The 17276-nt window shown below is 37.5% G+C and overlaps 1 protein-coding gene across 2 annotated transcripts in view; it reads right to left on the reverse strand.

Annotated features, from left to right (window-relative positions):
* The window catches only part of LOC145998996 (uncharacterized), a 37105-nt gene extending 20230 nt beyond the window's left edge, over positions 1-16875 (reverse strand). For both annotated transcript variants that reach the window (XR_014443356.1, XM_083135849.1), the window contains exons 1-8: positions 16819-16875; positions 16577-16642; positions 11094-11330; positions 10237-10362; positions 9043-9154; positions 1492-1680; positions 714-893; positions 73-245 (exon numbers count right to left, since the gene is read on the reverse strand). Coding sequence is in view for 1 of the 2 variants with exons in the window: in XM_083135849.1 (XP_082991975.1) it covers positions 73-245; positions 714-893; positions 1492-1680; positions 9043-9154; positions 10237-10362; positions 11094-11330; positions 16577-16578 (1019 nt within the window). In the remaining variant the exon portion in view is untranslated. The remainder of the gene's footprint in view (positions 1-72; positions 246-713; positions 894-1491; positions 1681-9042; positions 9155-10236; positions 10363-11093; positions 11331-16576; positions 16643-16818) is intronic.
* Between the last annotated feature and the right edge of the window lie 401 nt (positions 16876-17276).

The raw sequence follows: 17276 nt of genomic DNA on the forward strand, positions 1-17276 counted from the left end.
GAAACAGACAAACGATGAAGCTAATGGTGAAAAATTTTACAATAAATTAAGTTATAAATACAATTTACATACTTTGTTTCTTTTTCATGTTCCTGGCATACGTCAATAATCTGTAGAATGTTGTGATTGGCAGCCAACGATAGAGATCCAATGTTGATCTGAATATAATCCTGCAAGAAATCTTCAGCCAGTGCTCTCACTTCCTTTGGCCAAGTAGCAGACCACATGAGTGTCTGGCGATCAGGCTGCAATCAACAAAACAACCACCTTCTTAATAAATGTATGTTACAGAAACTGCATAATTAGACATTTACTTCCAAAATTATCAGCAATTTTACCAATACAACAATTATAGATACACATTTCAATACCAACAGATAAGAGTACAAATTAATTAGTCCCATCCGGAGCAAAACTTCTCTAGATTTAGTTCAGGCACGTATTATTTGATTGATTGATTTGGTGTTTTAAGTCCACTTTATGCACAGTAAGGCTAATCGGGACTGGACCTACAGTTTAAAGTGGGATCCGAACCACTATGTGCCTGCACCGGGAATCTAACCCGGGACCCCTTGATTACAAGGCAACGATGCACCCACTGCGCCATTGGGGAGGCTTCTGGCACATATTAATTCCATAGTTAGTACTAAAAAACTGCTTGAAAATTGATGTTGAGCAATTCTACCAACAACTAGTACTGAAAGAAGGCTCACCCTAATTTGTTCCAAAATCTTCCTGATTTGTGGTTCAAAACCCATATCCAGCATACGATCAGCTTCGTCCAAAACTAAGTAAGTACAGCGTCTTAAGTTAGTTGTTCCTCTTTCCAGGAAGTCAATCAAACGGCCAGGAGTGGCAATGCAAATTTCAACACCACGTTCCAAGTCTCTTGCCTGAAAGAAAAACACGGGTCATTGAAACTGGTGTAAAGGGAACACTTCAATACTGCCATAGTCTGCGGGTTGCATAATTTTACAAGGGAAACATGACGATGCACATTTTGCAGATCCCATTACAGTGGAACCTCGATTTTACGTTTTTCAGGGGACCAAGATGAAAAAAGTTAAATTGCAGGAAAATGTAAAATCTAGGAAAATGTAAAACCGAGGAACGTAAAATCAGTTTCCACTGTATTATATTTGAGTACAATTCAACTATCTGCCATATTTTTTTTAAAAAAAGAAAGTTTGGTGCTATGCTTAGATTAGAATATTGCCACTTTTCTGTGTTCATTGCATTCCGAAATTTGTCAATCTTAAAATTTACAGTGTTGCATAAAATTATCAATAAATTAATAAAATACATTACCAATGTGTCCAGAATAAGTTTCATATTTTAAACTTTCAAGAAAAAGTCACTAGATATATCCAGTGACCCTAGTTTCAATGGAATACAATTCTAGAAAGGCAGCCAACTTTTTCATTTTTACGCAGAATTACTTTTCTATTCCAGTCCCACATGCTCACAGGAAACAAAAAAACTCGAACATACCTGAGGCACCTTTGGTGCTCCACCAAAGACACATGTGTTGCGGATGCGAGATGAAGCTCCAAATTCATTGGCTACTTGCTGAATCTGTTGTGCCAGCTCACGGGTTGGTGCCAAAACCAATGCAATCGGTCCATCTCCTCTTCCTAACCTGGGCTGATTGTTTATGTGTACAATTGCAGGCAAGATGTACTATAAAAAAAGATACTAGTTGTTAACTAAAAGCGCGCATACACGAAATTTCATATATAGTGGAACTTCAAATTTTACAATCTACCTTTAGGCTCTACACAATTTAGTGTAAAATTTTCCATTTCTTCAGTGTACAAGTCCTCTCTCTGAAATGCACAATTTAAACAGTGCTCAGAGAACTGTGACTAAAAAATTTGTGGGAAATTAATTAAGAGGATAATTTTACAACTTCTTTTGTTGGGAAAATGAAAGTCAAATATAAAAACAAGGTTCCACTGTATAAAAAACATTACCACATAAGTGTGTGTAATCAAGGACCTCTTTCTAAACACAAATGTAAAAGGCAAACTATTTTATTTAGTGTAGAAGAGTAGATTCTGTATACACTTTTTCAACGGACCAGGGTGAAAACTTCGTGAGTAAAAATGCAAAATAGGGAAGAGGAGGTTTTTTTATAATAGAGGCAATATATTTTCAGAACAGTTTTGAGTTTTCCCACCTATCAAGTCAGTGAGGCTAATATGGCTTTGCTGTTTATGATAGCATAGTAGTTGTGCAGAACATGCTCGGAAATAATTTTAACAAAGCAACAGAAAAAGTGTGAGTATCTGCTGCTTAAATGACTTACTATCTGATGGTGAGCAACTCTATAGCGCACATACAATGTGTCTCATCCATCCTAAAGTTTATTTATTTATTTAAAAGTGTTTTTAAACTGCCGAGAACAGCTTTCCACCCTTAATACAGCAGTATTGCATGTTACATGGTTACAAGTTACCCGGTGGATGCACATAGTGGTTTGGATCCCACTTTAAACTGTACGTCCAGTCCTGATTAGCTTTTAAAATACCAATTCAATCCAATCAATCATCCTAAAGTTAACCATTGCCTCTCAAACAAGTGATGTGTCTAAAGTACTGTAATATCCATTAAGGAAATTTCACAGATCCATGCTGCATCATCATACAGTATGAACTGTACAAATAAAAACTTATCCACGGGCATGTAAAAACCTTGATCATTGATCACCTTCACATGGGCATTGTTATGAGAATAAATGAATTTTACATTGCAACAGGCAAGTCCCAAGAGTAAAATCTGTTGTAGCTAAATTAAGAAAACTGGTCGAGATATACAGGGTGCTCGGAAATTCCCCTTACAAACTCCTAGGACTAGTAGAGGGGAATGAGTAGACAATTTTTGGAATAGGAACCCATGTCCGGAAATGTACCGTTACCCTGACAATGTGTCGGATGTGCCTGTGTTGGTATGCAACCAGGTAGGCAGTACATGACGTCAGAATATCATCTGATGACCTAAAGTGTAATCACTTATTGCAACTATGTCAAATGAGGTGTTACTTAAGGTACAGAATTGAACGACGTGTGACTCAGTACATAATAAACAAATTTATTTGGTAACAATGCCAAGGGAACTAAAAAGAAACATACTATTAATTGATCACAATAACACTTGTCAACAGTGAAAAGCATCAATTTGTTTCTGTCTTCTGCACTGGATGTGTTCCATACGGCACTGCTCAACTACAACAGTGGCTCGATGTAACGACCACCAATGTCGTTGCACAAATTGTACCGACGAATCATGTTCTGGTACACTCGCTCCATCACACCTGGTGTCACGTCCATCATTTGTGCAGCGACCATAACTCGTGCCAGCAGTTCTTCCTCTGTCTCTAAAGGAGTCTCGTACACCATACTCTTCATACGACCCCACAAGAAATAGTCCTATGGCCTTAAATCCGGCGATCGTGGGGGCCACATTTGGACCACCTCGGCCTATCCACCTTTGCCCGAATCTTCGGTTAAGATGTCTCCGAACGTCACGTGTAAAGTGAGGCGGTGCGCCATCGTGCTGAAACCACAGTTTCTAACGGACGTTCAATGGCACAGCATCCAAGAACAGAGTCAATATTTCCTGTAGAAAGATCAAGTATGCGGCACCCGTTAGCCTGGCTGCAAGAATGTACAGCCCGATCACATGACCGTCCAGAATACCTGCTTACACATTGATAGCAAATCTCTGCTGGAATCCCCAGACATGCGTTGCATGAGGGTTTTCGTCTGCCCTGACATAGCTGTTTCGAGAATTAAGAACACACTCCCTAGTGAATTTACATTCATCTGTGAACATAACTCGACGTGGAAACTGGGGCTCGTCGATGCAGCGGTGCAGAAACCACGTGCAGAAGTTAACACGTGCACCCTTTGGTGGTAGTAAGGATGTACAGGGAGGTTATTTCAGTCGTTCACCGCCAGCGTGACGGCCGGTCGGCGGACTCTTCATGCAACAGGTCCCGGCAAATTGCGTTCAGGAAGTCCGTAACAGAAACCGCTTGTTTTGTAATGTTTCCACTTTTCACAATTACAGTTACAATTACAATTGAAATAAGCACGTACCTTGTCGCAAGGATGCTGTGTGTGTGTGTGTGGAAAAGGTGTCCTCCCAAATACAAATATTTCTGGCACCTTATTTCTGACAGAAAATCTTAGATTAGTCATCGCTACTTTATCCTCAGTTGTCGCGACAGCGCCGGCAGCTTATCGGGGGTTGGGTGAGTTGTCAGCTGCGAGAGGGCGCTTCATACTGCACGTGTCGGCAGTGATGCCAACCGTAGGGACATGTCCCTAAGCATAGGGACTTTTCACTAAATTTCGCCCACGTAGGAACGCAGGGACAGATTTTGCCAAATGAGGGAAAACGTAGGTACTTTTTTCAATCTTGGTAAATGACATTTTATGAATTAGTTTATCTGGATACTTTAGCGAAGAGGAGAAAAAAGAACTAACTAACAAATCTCCATGAGAATTTTGGAACATGTTATCGGTTACCAAAAACTTTCAAGGCAAGTTCCTTTTTGAAAACATTTCCACTCTCGCGAAAATAGTGCTAACATTGCCACATTCTAAAGCGGAAACGGAAAGAATATTTTCAATGTTAAGTGATACAAAAACAAAAAAGGGAAATAAAATGGGACCAGAATTGTTAAAGACTGCAGGAAATACAGCATCACCAACCAACATCTATCTCAGCACAGCAGCAGCATGTATGACTTCAAATAACATAATCAACAGTAAACGACTCAACGTTATTCATTAGGGGTGTGCGGGATCCTTTACTTTAAAAAGTCGTTAATTCTCGACGTTTTCTGCCTTGTAAGTTTCTGGAACTTATCGAAAATTGTAAGTTTTTATTCTAGAAATGCAAAAACAATCACTTAAAGTGAAAATGACTTGTAAAATTCGAGATTTCCAGTGCTTCGGGAAATTTCGAACATTTCCCGTCCCGAAAATTTTCCGACTTGGTCGGGAAATTGCAAATTTTTCAGTCCCGAATGTCGGGATTTAAAAAAATTACCGTCCCGATCCCGTCCCCACCCAAAACATTCTGTCCCGCACACCCCTATTATTCATTAAGGCAAGAATTTACAATACTGGACCCTTCTGTAATTTCTATGCTACGTCTTATACTCACGAAATAATTAGTCGTGATAATTTATCTCAAGTTAACATGTTGGGGTGAGGGGGAAAAAAATGTTAATTAACGTGTAAAAGTTGTAAAATAAGCATTTCAATTCTCGCAATGATTCTCCGTATACAAGTATGGTAGCCATATTTGTTGATATGAACAAATTACAATTAGTTACGCTGTCTACAGCGTTGCCACACTGTTGATTTCATACTTGGAGAGCATGGATTGTGTAAGAATAGCGGAAGAGAACAGTAAAAAAGTTGTTAATGTTATACAGATTGTTAGGTGGAGTGTGCAGGAGGGCTAATTAATAAACTTATTCATTTCAGTATATTGCCCAAAGAACATGCCTTTACCCCCCAGGGTTTCCCCCAGGTACCCATGTTATTCGACGCTGGGTAGGCGCCGGGTCCGCTTCCAGGTACGGTTAGGTTAAGTTAGGATAGGCAAATGTAAATTCGCTCCTTCATTAATTGTGGAAGCACCGAGCAGAAAGATTTGGTAAGTAAATGTGTATATTTTATCTTCTGTTTTGCATGCTCATGAGGTGATAATTTTTTTAGTCGCTTTACTTGGCGTAGGGACATTTGGTCAGTTGTAGGGACATTGCCGAATAATGGTTAGCAACACTGTCGTCTACCAGACGTAGTGAGTGTACCGTACCCTCATGTTCACTTCTGTTTGCGTTTATCAGTTACGCGTGTTTTTTTATACTGTGTTATTGCTAGTGCTAGTGCTTTATTGTGTGTTAATTGTTATTCATTCATTAGTTATGTCATTAAACAAATATAGTCTTGAACAGAGAGTTTTTATGTACGATAATTACGTGAAAACGAATTCTTGCAGAAAAGTGGTCAGGGAATTACGATAGACAGGATCTCTTGAACCTAAGAAACGTGATGTATTGCTGTTAAAGGAGGTCATTTTCAACATCTCTTATAACACAGGAGGTTAGTGATCATCATTATTATTACTTTTAAATATCATTTTACGCTTTCGGTTTGCTTTATGCGCCGGGATGCTGTCTTCCCTTTCTGACAACTGACGATAAAGTAGCGATGTCTAATCTAAGATTTTCTGTCAGAAATAAGGTGCCAGAAATATTTGTATTTGGGAGGACACCTTTTCCACACACACACAGCATCCTTGCGACAAGGTACGTGCTTATTTCAATTGTAATTGTAACTGTAATTGTGAAAAGTGGAAACATTACAAAACAAGCGGTTTCTGTTACGGACTTCCTGAACGCAATTTGCCGGGACCTGTTGCATGAAGAGTCCGCCGACCGGCCGTCACGCTGGCGGTGAACGACTGAAATAACCTCCCTGTAGTTGTTGCTCATGTAGAACCTCCCACACGATGCTGCGAGAAACACCCATTGCACGTGCAATGGTTCGCGTACTTGTTGGTGGGTCCTGTTCAACGTGGTGTAGTACAGCCTCTTCCAATTTGAGCATGCGGCGTCTCTTTGGAGCACCACAGTCCTTCCTGTCGGCGGTGAAGGTACCTCGTTCTCGGAGCGAAATACTGGCAAAGAGAGTATGTGATGGAGTCGCACATTGTGCATAACGCTCTTGATACATCTGACGAGCTGCTCTTCCATTCCCTTCCACTGCGCCATACACAAGGATCATGTCTGTGTATTCTGCAAACGTGCACTCAACCATGTTCATCAGACACACACAGGCACGTGAATGGGGCTCCAGGCAGGATACCGTGATAGGGTTGACGTCACGTGCATCAGGTGATCTTCTGACGTCATGTACTGCCTACCTGGTTGCATACCAACACAGGCACATCCGACACATTGCCATGGTTGTAGCACGGAAACGTCCGGACATGGGTTTCTATTCCAAATATTGCCTACTCATTCCCCTCTACTAGCCCTAGGAGTTTGTAAGGGGAATTTCGAAGCACCCTGTATGAGCAGGCAACCAGTCTAAAGATTTTCAAATTGTGTGGGCCAAGGTGAACTTAAATGAAAATAGACCATAACTTATTGAGTGGAATGACATCCACAATGTTAGAATTGCTTATTTACAATCGGTAGATAATGTTGGATATTATATATTGTGGCAAAACACACATTCACGGTTCCCACAAAACCAATAAAACATGCAAAAAATGTTAGAATTGCAAGGTGAGGTGGGGATGTTCTGTTTAGAAAATGTTCATAGATCATATTTATTTTTGTCATGCTGAAAATAACATTAAATTTCTGTTGCATAATCTTATGGATTGGAATCTGTTGTATTGGTTCCAAAAATTATCGGTGAGTACAGCTGGCAGCCGACGAGAAGAGCGCTGGCAGAAGAGGTGTGACGTACTGCCAGGCGACTCCTCTTTCGCGTGGGGGAGGTGCTCTTCCGCCAGAACTCTTCTCCTCAGATTGACAATGACCCGCCAAGAAGAAAACAAGACTTCCTTCCCCCCGACCACCCCCAAATTCTGCAATGAACCTGACCCTCCCTTTCCCTCTGTGCCCAGTCTCCCTTCATTCAGCGATCTTCTCGTCGGCTGTACATCGGCATTGGTAAATTTTCAGCTTCATCACTACCTGATGGTACCAAAGTATCAAAGAACTGAAATAAAACTTCACTCTTATGATTGAGGAATAGAATATGTGTTTGTATAATAAATATACATAAACAAGTTTTTAACTTCCGCAAACTTGTTGCCAATGAATGTCCCAAGTGTATGGTGGCAGGGGCCACGGAAATTAATAGAACCTTTCAAGGTAAATCTCACGGACTTGTACTGTACAAGCAAAGATGCAAGTTTTACTAAAGCAGTTATAAACTTTATGTTCAAAACACCTGATGGATCTAACACTATTAAAAATCTTCAAAACTTTCAGTATGGACAGTTTTCTTTTTCTTCAAATTTTTCTTAGTAAGGTTTACACATTTTTCAGGGGACCAAGTTGGAAAAATTTAAAACGTGAGAAAATTTTATAGCACCTTGTTACATTGGGATCATCAAGATTGAATGCATACTGCATCAAAATGTAAAATTGGGATTCCACTGTATTTATTTTCAATTTTAATTCACTAGATAACATAAAAAGTCAGACAAGATTTTAAACTGTGTATCAAAGCGACTAGCAAAATGATTACCAAAATTTTCATGGACACCAAAATAGTTGAAAAGGTGTTATTTGGGTACACTTTGCATGATCTGAAACTTCTGGAATTGAAGACATAATATGTAGGGGCATGCATATTTCGTTTTTGACGAAAAAACGACATTTGAAAAAACACATTGTAGTGTTAATTTTTCATGTTTTTGAAAGGTGTGAGATGCATTTTGTGACCATGTTTTGTCACGAAATAATGGGAAATGAACTTCAAAAAGCGAAATTTACTCTTAAACACGAAATTTACCATTTATATACGCGACACTTTCTGAAGTCTGAAGTATCCTGTGAGTTATGCAATTCCCGGAAAATTGATTAATTCTGCTGTTAATATTGGAGAAGCAAAAATGGACTCCTTTACACAGAAATAAACTTAATACTCTTATAATTACATAAATGTGCTGTTAGAAGTGAAATGTTAATTCTGTGGAATAGGTGTAGTCAAATCAAATTTAGGATTATATTCACAATTTTAAAAACAAAATGTCTTTTTATATACCACTTTTCATCCAATTTTTCACCGCTATAACACCGATATTTCATTTTATTTACCGCTTTTGAACCCGAAATTGACTCGGTTTTTGTACCGAAATTTTGCTTTTTTATTTACCAAAAATATGTGCCTCTAATAATATGCTGTATACATTCATAAGGATTTGAAGATTAATTATACAATTCATTATTTACACTTGCTGCCAAACTCATTGTATAGACAACTAAAAGAAATGACTCACTGCTAGGGTTTTTCCAGAGCCAGTTTGAGCTATTCCAACCATGTCTCTCCCACTCAGAGCAATTGGCCATCCTTGCGCCTGAATAGCGGTGGGTTCAAAAAATCCCTGCTTTCTGAAATTCAAAGATCTCAATTGTACAATATTGTACTACAATGACCCCTCCTACTTAAATATTATTTCAACACAAATACATAGGAAGGAAAAATGCAAAATTCTGATAGCTTTAATATACATGTACATTTATTGCACTAGTGACGTTTCATGTTTCCCAGAACTCATAACCTGTTCATAAAGGTTTTCCAAATTAATCTGAAAGAAAAAAAAATCTAACGCAGAAACACAAAACCTAAATTGTGCAATATTAAAACTACACTTTCTGAAGTCTGATTTCTGTTATAAATGGGCTCCTTTGCACACTAATAAACTTAGTAATCTGGTAACTAAATAAATCTGCTAAAAGAAAGGAAATGTTGATTTTGTGCAATACGTAGTGTTTCTAAATAAAATTTACTATTACATTCACCCATTTCAAACCAAAATTCCTTTGTTATATACCATAAATGTGTAACCCTATGTGTTTCACAATCTTAAGAAATCATGTACATGAATTGTGTCCCGCACTGTGGCTGTGAAGTCTACAGCGTCATGCTTTGGGTTCCACGATGCACGCAGGCGAGAGTCTGAAGGGTGGAGTATAACTCTTTCTCAGATTTCGGCCTGTGTATGAGACTGGTGGCAACCCACCATCCTGAGAAGATTGGGGAGCCATGAACGAGTAGTATAACCCAGTTATCTACAACAATGGCTGGGAGGTTCGCCATGCTGACCACCCACCTCAGCAGGTGCAAGTGAGGCCCTGGCCCTCACAGCTTATTGCATCATGGGTTATTTATATTCATGTATGTACATGAATTGTACTCTCATACTTACAACAAGGCAGCACCAGGGAAGATGTAAGGAATGATATGAAGAATATGCAAAAGGAAATTGCCAAGGAAATGAAAATTACATGACATGTGGAAGATGAAATGTGAAGATTTATTCATGCAGATACGAATATACTGTATTTCAAGTCTCAGATTATTTATGAGAATATCTAATGTCAGGTACCAAATGTAAATTCTACCACATTTATCAAACACCACATTCAAGGAAACATTTACACGACCGTAATTTCACTTTTAGAACACTTACCTAATTTCCCTCATCACATAATCTGGAAAATTCCCTTCTTCAAAAAATTGATTAGGGTTTGGAACATCATTTCCTTTTACAGTAATTTCCTTGCCCTTTCTGTACTGCATTACATCACCGCTTGACCTGAAGGAAAGAACCACAATTTAGCAGAGGTAGTACATCACCAATCAATTTGCTATGTGTGTAGCTCTGAATTGTACAATACTAAAGGGAACATTGCAGGTGTACTAGAGACATACATATCTTGGTTTTGATGGAAACATGACATGTGAGAGGTGCATTTTCCTACCATGTTTTGCCACGAAATGTGTAATAAACTCAAACACGAAGTTTAGAATATTTCAAATAACATTTTCTGAAGTGTGAATTATCCTATGGGTTATGTAAATCAAAAAAATAATTCTGCTGTAATTAAGAAAAAAATGACTCCTTTACACAGGGATAAAAGTAATACTCTAGTAACTACATAAATGTGCAATTAAAAAGAAAATGTTTATTTTGTGTAATAAGTATAGTTCTTAAATCAAATTTAGAATTACATTCAGCATTTTAATACTGAAATTACATTTTATATTCCACATTTCAGGATGAAATGTGATCAGTTTTTGTTCCAACACCTTGATCTTTTTTTTATAAATATGTTGCCCAAAGAATTACAAAGAAGATAGAAGAACCCCTGGAATACACATCATCAAGCAAGTATCTTTCCACAGCAAAAAGTTAAAAAATTATAATGAAAAAATAATGTACATTTGAGTTCCTTGTGGTTCCTACATCTTTGCTTGAACTTTAAATATAATTTATATACAGAAGTAGGTTAATCTTCACTAACATGTTCTAATTAATACACATACCTCATTGCAACATTTGGGTGTGGGACATAGAAATTTTTGCTAAACTGAGGAAGTGAGCTCATGTCCCATCGTGGCTTCCTTAAGCGTTCTCCAGGTTGTTTCCCTTTCAATCCACGACCAAAGTCACCACCACCACCGCTTCCCCCACCTCTCCCACGACCACTGCTGCCTCCACCTCGCCTTCTGTCGCCACCACGGAACCTTCCTTTGTCACGGCTCTGATCTCGTTCACGGTACCTGAAGTTGCAATAACAATAGCATAATTAAAATACATGGCATAAAAAAGAAAATGATTTTGTACAGCAAAGACATTACATGCAAGCATATTGAATAAAAAAATTCAGGACAATTATTTCCCAAAATCACAGCAATATTTAGACATTTTGATTTGAATAAATAAAATTCTGAGCAACACACTAATTAATATTACACATGTTATTAATCACTTAATAAGGATAACTAAAAGAATTAACTATTCTGTCCAACATTATCATCCTTGCTAACAACTGAGTCAGGGAAAGTACTAAATCTCACTTTCATGCTCAATAAACCCAATTTGACAATTTCAGTGTTAGGAATAATAGAGGCATTGCCATATAAGTAAAAAGTGTGCCATGCAGGGAACATTGTCTGGACCAATTTGGTACTAGGTTACTATCCTTCGGACAGATTTCTTGATTTCTACAGAAGAAACTACTTACCGTAATAAGTTCCTGTAGTATTGTCTAACATCGGGAAGGTGTTTTGTGTGAAATTCAGGTAAGTTTTCTGTATCCTGGAAATGGATTTCTTCAAATTTAAAAGTTTGGGGCTCATTTGCGGGCAGGTAACTCCGACCAATTTCTAACATGCCTTTAACAGGGCATCTATAGAAACAGCCGGGAAGCCGGAGCGGAGGTGGGGCTACGACAGCAGTTGGGGGCGGTAGGTCAATAACACCAGGGGGCGGAGCCCGGAATTTGTGGGAAATTTAGACTCGAAAATTTCAAACGAATATAGTGAAAAATTGCGCAATTACTTTGATAAAAAAAACGTCAATACACCTTAACACTTTACCTGCCAATGTTCCCAATTGGGAACATCAACTAACTTTCAATTTCAACTATACTGAAACAAAATTTTTCATAATTTTCTTGTTTGATTTATTAATTTAGGGTGCATATTTACTATTAACAACATTTAATTAATATTTTCATTATTATCGTCTGAATAGTATACTATGAAATTATACCAAAATGGTTAAAATTGCATTCATAATATTATATATCTTTTATTTACAACCAAATAAATTACTTTTTTCTTCTTTGTACAATATCGGGCAAAACATAATGCTAGTATTACATGAAATGCATTAGAATGGGTTTTTCATTGATTTCTATTAGTCTGGACCTAAGTTATTATCATGTTCCCAAATGGGAACATTGGCGTTTTGCATGAACAATGGTTACAGACAACAAATAACTGAAGATAAATTTTCCTCTCACACAGTTGTGAGGCAAGATGTTTTGTAACTTGGTCAACAATTGAAATAAAGTCATGCTTATTGCTGGCTACAAGTACATTTGAAATAATTGGTTTTACATTGTTTGTATAACAAAGATCCCCGCGTGTTTTATGCCACGTTCTGTTAGCTGCTTCTGTTTATTCATGCTGTCTCGTTGTTATAAAATTCAGTTTTTCAACAACATTTGTACGAACAACATGACATCGAATCGTTTCCTAACATTGGAAGCAGCTTTTCAGTATTTGAATGAAATTTTAGATGACGATACTGAAGACATTAGAGATGTAGTCGATATTTGTCAGTTGCCTCCAGAAGAAACTGCAGATCTTACCGACGAGGAAAAAATTGATGACAACGTTTTGGAAGAAGTGGTTCCTTCAGATGTGTGTGGTGAATTGGTTGTCACAACTAACATGAAACAAACTACTCCGGAGTCTCTTCAGCCAACCACATCAAGAAAGGCTAAAGGGGCATCAAGTAAACAGATAGGATATCCTTCGTGGAAGAAGTCTACGGTTATAGAAAACAATTAGCTCCATTGCGATGATTCATTTCAGTGCTTATCCGACAAACACCAAGAATTGCTGCCACTGGCACCTATTGAGTTGTTTCATAAAATTTTACCAGAGACATACCTCGAGCATCTCTCTTCAATGACGTGCCTATATGCAGCTCAAAAGGGCAAAATTGTTTTGTTCACCAAACATGACATAGTTCAGTTCTTTGGTTTGCTTGTAATCAGCGGTTATCACAATGTCCAAGAGGAGATATGTACTGGTCAACAGCAGAAGACGTGACTGTACAAATTGTCCCAACTGCGATGCCCAGGCAGAAGTTTCGGGATAGAAAGCAATATTTCCACGTCATGGACAATACTCAATTGAAACAAGGTGATAAACTTGGAAAAAATCACCATTATATGATGAGCTAAACAACAATCTTCAGCAATATGGAATTTTTCACAAACAACTCAACATCGACGAATCAATGGTTCCCTATTATGGGCATCATTCTTGCAAGATGTTCATAAAGGGAAAACCGATTCGTTTCGAAATCTGGACTCTGTACGAGAAGGAAGGACTGGTAGATGTCCCTTGGTTCCAACAAATGAAATAAAGAAAAAGAAAAGAGGAGAGTTTGACTTTTGATGTGATGGTGATATTTACATGTGTAGATGGAATGATAATTCCATAGTCACCTTGGCATCTAACTACCAGACACACTTGCCATTAGGAACAGCAAAGCGGTACTCTCGGCAATCAAAGAGGAGGATTGATGTCCCTGAACCTCACTTACTACGAAAGTACAATAAAGGAATGGGGGGGGTGTCGATGTCTTTGACTGTATGCTGTCCAGTTACACACCTAAGCTGCGAGGGAAAAAATGGCAGTGGAATTTATTTTCCAATGCTTTGAATGTGGCAGTTGCTGCAGCCTGGAAAATTCACCAAGAACTTCATGGGAAGAATTCATTTGGCAAAAAAAATTCTCGCCTACAATGTCGCGAGTGTGCAAGAAATATGCATTTACACTGCTTCCCATGGCTTATCACCAGTTTAGGACATTCTGTGTGTGTGTATTTTTTTTTCATTTTCAAATGTGTAAACTACATATATTTAAAATTTGGTATTGCTACATTTTCAATAAAACAAATCCTTTTCCCCTTGAGTAAAATTGCACAATGATGTTTTCTCATTTTTATATAATTATGTTATCCTATTATGTATTTGTATTAGTATTTTGTATTTTGAAGGTTGTCTCACTCTCTGTAAGCTTATATGTAATATTTCTGTACATTTACTATGCTAATATATAAACGGAAAAGATGCTGGTCCAGTTGAATTATAATTAGAAAACTCTGTAATACTACTTCACATGAAACGACAATGTTCCCCATTGGGAACACTCCAGTCTACATATAGAGAAAATAAAAAAATAACATTTTTTTAAATAATTCTCTTTAATGTACACCAGAGACAAAAAATACTGATAAACTCATTAATTTCAAATCCAAAGACAATTCAGCATGTAAAAGGTTAAGGAATGTTCCGCAAAGCTGATACGTAAGTACGAATGTCAAAAATTGATGAAACGAAGAATTTATAGGTGTCCGAAGGATAGTAAATTTTTACCATCAAGGGAAAACTGTAGCATGTTGGGGTGTCCAATTTCTGGACGCAGTGTGAATCAATTTAGCATGCTATCACATGTTGTTGACATCTTTTTTGATCTAGTCGGTAGGGTGTCGGACACATGGAAGACCTGAGTTCAATTCCCAGGGTGGGTGATCCAAGGTCCAAATTTTTCCAGCCTTGTCCCCCAACATAAAAGTGGCTCACCTAAACTCAAATCAATGGGTACCTGGGTGTAACCCCTGGGATATAAAAGCAGACAGGAGTATGGTGCTAAACACATCACCTCCAAAATGGCCAAAATAGAGAATGTGTGGGACCATAACCCCCACCCCCTCTTAAATGTGTCTTCATGGCAGTAACTTTACCTTACCTGTACGTCGAACAGTTATTAATGGTAGACCATAGCATACCTTCCCACTTCACATGAAGATGAAAGGTTGTGTGTGAAGAAGGCTAATGAGGCCAGGTTAATACAGATCTCTGTACCCCCTGGAAAAAGTGAAATATTTTGCATGGTTTATGTAGATTTTGTTGTCTATGAACGTTTACTGTTGATTTTAGCTCTCTGAAATGTGTTATTGTGAAGTAAAGTGAGTCTGTTACCTTAGAGTGTTACTTTACATTGTAGAAGAACAGACCGAAGGCTTCGCACAAGTGAATATAGCACCCAACAATGACTTTCCACAACAGCAGCTATAATTTTACGTAGTTAGGTTTGGTTCTGAAGTTATTTTCAACATTTCTTTTGCTATTGTAGTGTGATTACAAACATTTTTACTAACAAAAAGCAGCAAAAATACTCTGAAATTGCAAGTTTTAACTTACATGGGCCATTTTTTGGGATTGAATATCTCCATTGTTCGTGCTTTCCTAAAGCTGGAACCATGTTTACATTACGTAAAACATTGAAATATGTCTATTTTAAAAAAAATCCACGTGATTGTCGAGGGGTCCAGTGGGTAAACGGCCCCCATATCTCTTGCAACCTAATTTTTTGCGATCCCACATAATCACGAAAACTAGAACAATCACATATTTTACATGTCTGCGAACCCTACACATACCTATCTATTACACTTTTACGTAGAAATCACATGCAACTTGTACATGCACATCGAAAATACCTTTCACTTTTTCAATAGTTTGCATTTATGTTTCAAGTATACATAAATAGTAGTAATATTTAATCAATTTCTCAAGGGATACAAGAAAACTTCAAATTTAACCATTACTGAATTATTCCACGTTAGTTGTAATGCTTCATCTAATTGCAAACAAATGATGATGATACATATTTGATATTACATGCCCTAAGATTAACATATTTAGAAGTAATGCCTCCACAAGAACATATGCTAGATTTCATACTAGAAAAAATACAACCCAGCCTCTTTCGGTTGAATTCTTTACACAACCCATTCAAGTGCAATTGGCAAGAGGATGATATAAAACAATTATTCCATATTTATTTTTCTTTTGTTGTATGCTTCGATGCAAACAATTGCAGCAGACACCTTTATGTGGAAGTAAAGATGGATTCCTACCACAAGGTACAATGCATAACCGAAAATTAGGAAAACCAAATACGGTCAATCAGGTTCGAAATTCTTTGAGTACATGTTCATATAATAAGATAAAATTTCCTATGTAATGTTTTGAGGGCTTATTAACAATATGATGTGGATGGGTGTGTATGCATCTTGCTTGACATATTGACAACACACAGCCTAAACGCTTTCAGGTAGTTCCACTACGGAATTATTGTTTTATATGAAATATCATTACTTCTATTCATTTAGTTACTAGAACCATAATAACCACATAATGTGAACATTTTCAACTTACATCTTATTTTATTTCCACGTGCTTTGCCACAAGAATCTTCGCAGTCTCAAAATGTTGTCCACTGTCCTACGAAAAAATAAAACGTAATTAGTATAGTTATATGTTTCATTTACATTTTTTTTATACACGCACATACATATACATAACACTGTACGTTATGTCGTTTAGCAACACATAATTCAACATGAACACACATACTTAACCATATATTTATTTTCATTCAATGAACAACTTTAGCTAACCTTGCCGCAAAATGGCTGGCGAAAGAGAACGACACATCATTCCCTTCCTGCAAGTATACAAGATGTATTATTCCGCGTTGTTAAACTCAATAACACAGCGTTCGCTATTCTCTGGAAAATAGGATCAGCAACGTAATATCTTACATGAATACTTACAGTTTGATATTTAAGCTCAAAATTAGTATATTTGGATCAATCTCAAAGAGAAACTGAAACTAACTTTTAGAGCGGAAGGATTTGCAAGGCATTGCTAAAATATTCCTTCCAGCCTATACTGGATCAATCCTGTTTTGCTAATGACGTCATTTGCTTCGCCAAAGAAAAATATATACCTCCAAGAAATTGTTTTAATCCATTTAAATTATTCCTCTTTGATTTGTTTAATTGCATGTCCCACAGTAGCGTACGCAGGATTTCATCAAGGTGTGTGTTATTTCTAAAACTTTTTTTCAAATTCA

The sequence above is a fragment of the Lepisma saccharinum genome, chromosome 14 (genome assembly GCF_977018435.1).
Source record: "Lepisma saccharinum chromosome 14, izLepSacc3.1, whole genome shotgun sequence".
Lineage (NCBI taxonomy): Eukaryota > Metazoa > Arthropoda > Insecta > Zygentoma > Lepismatidae > Lepisma > Lepisma saccharinum.